Source organism: Anomaloglossus baeobatrachus, chromosome 3 (genome assembly GCF_048569485.1).
Source record: "Anomaloglossus baeobatrachus isolate aAnoBae1 chromosome 3, aAnoBae1.hap1, whole genome shotgun sequence".
Lineage (NCBI taxonomy): Eukaryota > Metazoa > Chordata > Amphibia > Anura > Aromobatidae > Anomaloglossus > Anomaloglossus baeobatrachus.
Window position 1 is genome coordinate 575,656,844 of NC_134355.1, and position 7,125 is coordinate 575,663,968.

General features: G+C 44.1%; 1 protein-coding gene across 1 annotated transcript in view; it reads right to left on the bottom strand.

The window, feature by feature from the left end:
• Positions 1-1,223: 1,223 nt before the first annotated feature.
• The window catches only part of UBXN7 (UBX domain protein 7), a 67,736-nt gene continuing 61,834 nt past the window's right edge, over positions 1,224-7,125 (bottom strand). The window contains exons 9-11 of the mRNA XM_075340960.1: positions 6,808-7,125; positions 6,284-6,363; positions 1,224-4,080 (exon numbers count right to left, since the gene is read on the bottom strand). The exon at positions 6,808-7,125 is cut by the window's right edge and continues 109 nt beyond it. Of these exons, the coding sequence (XP_075197075.1) occupies positions 3,919-4,080; positions 6,284-6,363; positions 6,808-7,125 (560 nt within the window). The 3' untranslated portion in view covers positions 1,224-3,918. The remainder of the gene's footprint in view (positions 4,081-6,283; positions 6,364-6,807) is intronic.

Genomic DNA, 7,125 nt, shown 5'->3' on the forward strand with positions numbered 1-7,125 from the left:
CGATAGAGTAGTCAGCAAGCCATGTCTGCAACAGGAGGTCTCGTCAATAGTATAAGAGTAAACAAATCATAGTCAGGTGATAGCCAGGGGTCAGGAGCCAGGATGTAACGTATACAACAGAAGGGAGAGACAGAGCCGAGGTCAGGAACGAGTATACAGGTCAGAGGCCGGGGAGTCAAAGTAACGTACAGAGGTGAAGGATACACAGGTCAGGACCGGGGTCAGACAGACAGGACCGGGGTCAGACAGACAGGACTGGGACAACAACTACAGTCGGGAACGGGGGAGTCTGGATACAAGGGACGAACCAACAGGGGAGGGTGTGGGTCAGGACAAGGTAGCATTACAGATCAGGGTTAACTCATGAGAGCCAGACATTTACACTGCAGAGCAGGAACTATTACTGACGTTGTTCCAGAGGTGCAGCACTAGTGGCCTATATACGCAAGGATGGTTGACCTTAGGGAGATCAACATCCAGCACTGCGGAGCACCATCACGTGTTTTCTCAACGCAGTGATTCTAGAGCAATGTCCCCTGGGAAATATGCAAAACAAGGAAGTCACAGAGACACCATCACATGTTTCTCAACGCTGGCAGGTAACTAGCCAGGTCTTTCACCAGGAAGGAACAACCACGGGAAGGGCAGTCTCCAGTCACGGAAACCACCTATGCCAAAATATGGTATCCATCCACAGACCGCTGTTTCGGGGTATTTGCCCCTCATCAGTGTAGAGTAGGAAACTGGCTAGTGGGAGCAATTACAGACAGCTGTTTCGGGGTATTTGCCCCTCATCAGTGTGGAAGACGGGCAAATACCCCGAAACAGCTGTCACATAGGTGGTTTCCGTGACAGGAGACTGCCCTTCCTGTGTTGATGGATACCATGTTTTGGCATAGGTTGTTTCCGTGACTGGAGACTGCCCTTCCCGTGGTTGTTCCTTCCCGGTGAAAGACCTGGCTAGTTACCTGCCAGCGTTGAGAAAAATGTGATGTTGTCTCCGCAACTTCCTTGTTTAGGATATAGTGGCTTGTCCTCCGGAATGTGGCAGAATGGAATTAACCCCTCCCATGACCTGTAATCCTGAGAAAGGATACCAGCAATGGCTCAGTGGCAGCTGACCCAGGCATGGATCACGACAAAAGGATTGAAAACTAGTAAGATCTCCATCACCGGTATACACCCCACTCCCCGCCCAGTAATCTGGAAATATTCAGCCACAATATGATACAAAATTGTATTTATTTGTAAATGAAAAACAAAATAAAGAAATTTACAGATTTTAACTGACATGGGGGAAATAACAGAATTCTGCTTTATTCATCATGGTATTTTAAACACTGATGAAGATAAATGGTGTCACTTGTCGGAGAACACAAAACGCATGGAAAAGAACGATCTGTATTTCTGGTTGAAATAAAAATTAACAATTTAGAAACATTTGTATGAAAGATGAAAAGACTGAGCGTCCTTATAGGAAAGGTTACTTAACAGCTCAATCACATTATACACTGACAGAAGTCTGGACTCCGTGGTTAGAAAAGAAGACTTGCCCTCCAGAGCTGAAATCTCCAATTCTTCCTGTGTCATAGTCATTATGGGACTTGCAGGAAAGTAGAGAATTAACTCATTTAAAAATATACACCAGTAACTAGAAAAGCAAGTTTAATTTGGTTTGTCAGAGATTTCTCACAACCTCTAAAATCTCATGATTTGAAACAACCAAATGTATTCAAGTAAAAATATTTGTATTCAATAAATACAGTCCAGCAAGGATATGTAAAGAAAGTAGTTCACCTTCAGTGCATGCTGCTACCTTAGGTGAACATCATCTTCCTCCCTGCAGAGTCTCCACATGTAAGAGGTTCTCCTGTTGATCTACAGCAATGTCCGAGTATAGTAGACGCTTATGCTGAAGTCAATCAGTTATTTTGTTTCTATCCTTGCTGGACTGTTTTATTGCACTTTATAGGATGTAAACATTTCTATTCAAAGAATACATTTGTGAGGCGTTTCAATTTATAGAAGAAATTTTCACTTAAAGGCTCTAAAGTAAAATTGGTTTTGGACTTATACTGCAAATTTGATGCATCTTCCTACAAGAGCTACATAATTTTACTTTTCTGCTTCAAATGTGCTGCTCTGCCTGGAAATGTTCTATTAGAGTTGCAGAAATGCCATTCACATGCATGGGATGGTTAAAAAGTATCCGTGTCCCCCCGTTATCATAGATAGCACCAACCTAACGCATAGGCCGTGTCTGGTATGGCAGATGATCAGCACTTAAAGAGTATCATTTATTTTTTTAATTCTTAAATCAATAGTACACATTCTTAATTCTGTATTCAGTGAAATCTTTCCCATTACTGAGATTGATGATGGCCGCTATTACTGATGAGATTCTATGTAGAAGAGGCAGGAGCTAGAGTCAGAGGCAGGAGCTGGAGTCAGAGGCAGGAGCTAGAGGCAGAGGCAGGAGCTAGAGGCAGAGGCAGGAGCTAGAGGCAGAGGCAGGAGCTAGAGGCAGAGGCAGGAGCTAGAGGCAGGAGCTAGAGGCAGAGGCAGGAGCTAGAGGCAGAGGCAGGAGCTAGAGGCAGAGGCAGGAGCTAGAGGCAGGAGCTAGAGGCAGAGGCAGGAGCTAGAGTCAGAGGCAGGAGCTAGAGTCAGAGGCAGGAGCTAGAGTCAGAGGCAGGAGCTAGAGTCAGAGGCAGGAGCTAGAGTCAGAGGCAGGAGCTAGAGGCAGGAGCTAGAGGCAGAGGCAGGAGCTAGAGGCAGAGGCAGGAGCTAGAGGCAGAGGCAGGGCCTAGAGGCAAAGGGAGGGCCTAGAGGCAGAGGGAGGGCCTAGAGGCAGAGGGAGGGCCTAGAGGCAGAGGGAGGGCCTAGAGGCAGAGATCCGCCCCCTCCTCCCTCTACTACTAAACAGCGCTGCAAAATCTGATCGCAGCTAAATAACTGAGCTTTGTAAAAGCGGTGGTGCTAATTTTAATATCAGACTTGAACAACTTTTCTAATGTGCGGGTCATGGGCACTCCCAATAGTGAGACGTTATCAGATGTGAAAGAGTGACAATGTAATGTGTGTCCCTGTGTAGTCGCAGCCTAGCAGTATACAACACTAACAGTGTTATTTTATTTTGGGGTTTTTTTTAGATGGCTTTTAACCGTAAAGTTTACATTTCTTACTCATTTCCATTGTTTTCCCAATAATGTCATATTACAGAAATTTTACTGTATCAATGTATTCTGACTTGTTGTGGCTTATTATTGTCAACACCCAATATGTGTTTAAAAAAAATAAAAAAAATGAGCGTGGTGTAAATATTTTACATAAAACACCCAATTTATCCCCCTATCAACCATGAAAACAAGGGATATGGGTGGGACAGTCAGTGCAATGTGAGGCGGCCTCCAGTATTACTGGGATTATATAGCGACCTCAGAGATAAATGGAGAATCCACAATTGGTCAGAACTTTAGAATCAACATATCAAATATGTAAACCAGAATCATAACATGCTCTGATGCTGCAAAGCAAAAATAACAAATAAAAAAGCAATAAATAAGAGTCACTTATGAAATCACCATTGCAGTTCCAAATGAAATTATCAATTAAGTAACATTAAAGTAAAAAAATAAAAAAATTGGCTGTGACCTTCCAAAAAATAAAAAGTTGGGAGCTGCTGGCATCTGAAGAGGCCAATTCTTCCAGGACAGATGAAGAGAGACATCTTGAAAAATGCGGGATCTGTCGTTATAATTCCTCCATTACCAGAGAACGGGACGCTTTTTTTAACCTTGTTGGTCACGAATATTTAAATTCCCAAAAAATGATGCATTATGGATGACCCAAAAGTAAAAAAAAAAAAAAAAAATGTTTTATCAGGAGTGACGAAGTAAAAGAAGGTAAATAGGAGATTGGTCAATTTCTTTCTTGCACAAACACAGTCTCTTGAGGGCACAAGCCGGCATCTTGTAATGTGATATCATAGTCCAAGTGTGATAACTTCCGTCGTGGAAAGTTTGTTAGGAGCTCAAACCTCTCATTTGGATAGCCTTTCTGCTGTACATGCTTAACCAGAGCCTGCGAGACAAGAAGGGAGACAAGCGCAGGTGAAAAACACAGAGGGTCAATAATGCTTCTGTCTATAGGCCCTGTCACACACAGATAAATCTGTGGCAGATGTGTGGCAGATGTGTGGCAGATGTGTGGCAGATGTGTGGCAGATGTGTGGCAGATGTGTGGCAGATGTGTGGCAGATGTGTGGCAGATGTGTGGCAGTGAAATTGTGGAAATCAGTGCCAGGTTTGTGGCTGTGTACAAATGGAACAATATGTCCATGATTTCACTGCAACCACAGATCTGCCAAAGATTTACCTGTGTGTGTGACAGGGCCTTATGTAACCTAAATAGAAACATCCCCAAGAAGTAAAGACCAACCCTACATTTCTATAAGTCAAACAGCTATCACGCACATAGTACTATTTATACGTGAGCTTGTGTATCTCAAAGCAAAAGGCACCATACAACATCCCAATGGGAACCCATTTGATGTGCACAACACCTGCCGATCTTGTACAAGATCTGATAGGTATCAGTAGACGTGACATCTCATGGTGTAGTATGGTCAGCAGACAATCGGGGCGAGACAAGTATTTTGTACATGCAAATGGAACATCAGCACAATTCGCTTCCACCAGTACAATAATACAACGCTTCAAGCAGAGGTATTGTACTTAGAGGAAAATACTGCGCAGTGGTTAGCACTGCAGTCTTGTGGTGGCTCAGTGGTTAGCACTGCAGTCTTGTGGTGGCTCAGTGGTTAGCACTGCAGTCTTGTGGTGGCTCAGTGGTTAGCACTGTAGTCTTGCAGTGTTGGGGTCCTGGGTTCAAATCCCATCAAATAGGACACCTGCAAGTAGTCTGTATGTTCTCCCATTGATTACGTGGATTTCCTCCGGGTACTCCGGTTTCCCCCAACGCTCCAAAGACATACAGATGGGGAATCTAGATTGTCAGCCCTAATGGGGACAGTGATTATAACATCTGTAAAGCGCTGTGGAATTAATAGCGCTATATAAGGGGGTAAAATAAATAAAAATAATAAAGGGTCTGAGAACAGGCCCATATCCACCTCCTAGGACACGAAGCAAAAAACTTGCTTACTTCCTGGTCAGTCACAGGGTGTACGCTGCGGAGGAGGAGCTAACCTTTTTTCTTAGCTTGCCTAGTGTCAGCAGCAGACACCCATGGTCCTGTGTCCCCCAATAAGGCGAGAGAGAAAAATAACTTTAGTTTATCCCTTTTACACTCTTGCAATTTTCTGCCCTTTTCTGACCAAACAAAAAGAATAAAAAAAAAAAAAGTGTGTCCTAACCCGGCTTTGGCCTCTACTCTTACAGAGACGAGAGTTGAGGAGCTGTTTGAGAGCGCAGTGCAACCTTTACACCTCAGTTGCTGCCTATGCAGTGCGCAGCAGTCAAGATGAGTTTTCCCATCGGCTGCACTGCTCCCCATACAGTGCCTGTGATGACAAAGCTCATTTCATCATACTAATATGTTCAGTGTGCACCTATTCAGACTTGCAAATCAGGAAGTACCGGCAGTTTTTCTTTCAGACTATGGGGTCATGCCCTCTGTCTGGGCACTCCTCATAGTAGCCTTAAGTGTTTTTAATTCTCTGTTAGCAGGTCTCTTTCCCCCATACATAGGAGGTCTTCTTTGACCAAAAGAGAGGCATTTATTAGGTTAGGACCCAGTAGAGATACTCCTTAAAGTCTGGTTATTGGGCTCAAATAAAATTGGCCTTTTTATCTGCTGAGCATCTCATTTTTTTTTTTTATTATGTTTTCCTAAGCAGTAACACATGCTCATATCTCTGTATTCACTGTTTATATCACACTGCATTGTAGAGCGCAAGTGTTTTTGTTACAGATGACACTAAGAGCGTTGTCATTTCGGTCACTGCCTTTGCCAAGCACAGCAGGCGATTATTACACTCATCCTGACTTCTGTGATCGGATAGGAACCTACAACATAAACCAATATATCAAATCAGCCCCTAACTGCTCTACTCCTCTAGCTCACTGGCAGTCACGTGGGCACCTACTGTGCTGCTCCAAGAAGAAGCGGCAGAGGGCAAACGTCTGCTCCCCCATAGAATATTGAACCGTGGGCAACTGCCTGTGTGGCCTCACATGCTCCCGGAGACATCACCAGCCTGGCTCCCCTACTGATACAGAAGTGGAGCAAGAAGACCCCTGTAACCCGCACTTATCTGACATACCATTAACTTGGCCTTTTCTGGTAGTGAGATCTGTTCCCTTTTACCATCTGGGTATCGCAACATAAGCTTTGCTTTGGGACCTGGAAAACACACACAAAAAAAACAAATAAAAAACAAAACAGCGTAAACAACAAGATCAAATTTTCCAGTCGGCTTTCTATAACCCAATATTGGACATACACAGCCTCATCTAGATAATAAATCCATGTTGGGCAAAGTTACCCTTGTGTAGTTGGGACAAAGAGCCCTAATATAATGCCGGTCAGTGTAAACTGCCACAGAAAGGCCCTATGCACACCGCATTTGGAAAATAGAATTAGTCTTACCGGTAATTCGGTTTCTAGGAACCCTCCACGACAGCACCAGTTGCTTCTGTGGTGCCGTTGTGGAGGGTGACCGGTGAAAATCTGTTTAACGTTTACACTAGGATAGACAGACGTGCATCCCTCAGATGTAAAGTGACGAACATCACCCATAGACTACTATTTTTAAAAAAGGCATGAATAATATGTAGCCGTACAAACCGTTACTAGTATCCGGACAGTCTTCAGAAGAGTCATCAGGCCCAAAATTGTCTTTTATATCTTGAGATTCTGTGGGAGGATTTTCAGGTAGTAACTGGTGGTTTGGAGAATCGTCTTCTATATCTGGCTCTGCCCGACATAAATCATCTTTTCTGTGATTAATGGTTTTAGTTGTGGCCTTCCTAGATTTACTGCTGGACGTCTCCTGTTCCGGCACCGCCTCGGGCAGCCGCTCCGCCTCCTCTTCCTCGTGATCTGATCCACAGACCGAGATGAACTCTTCACTTCCAGAATACAGCTCTGTGTCCGACTCCTCCT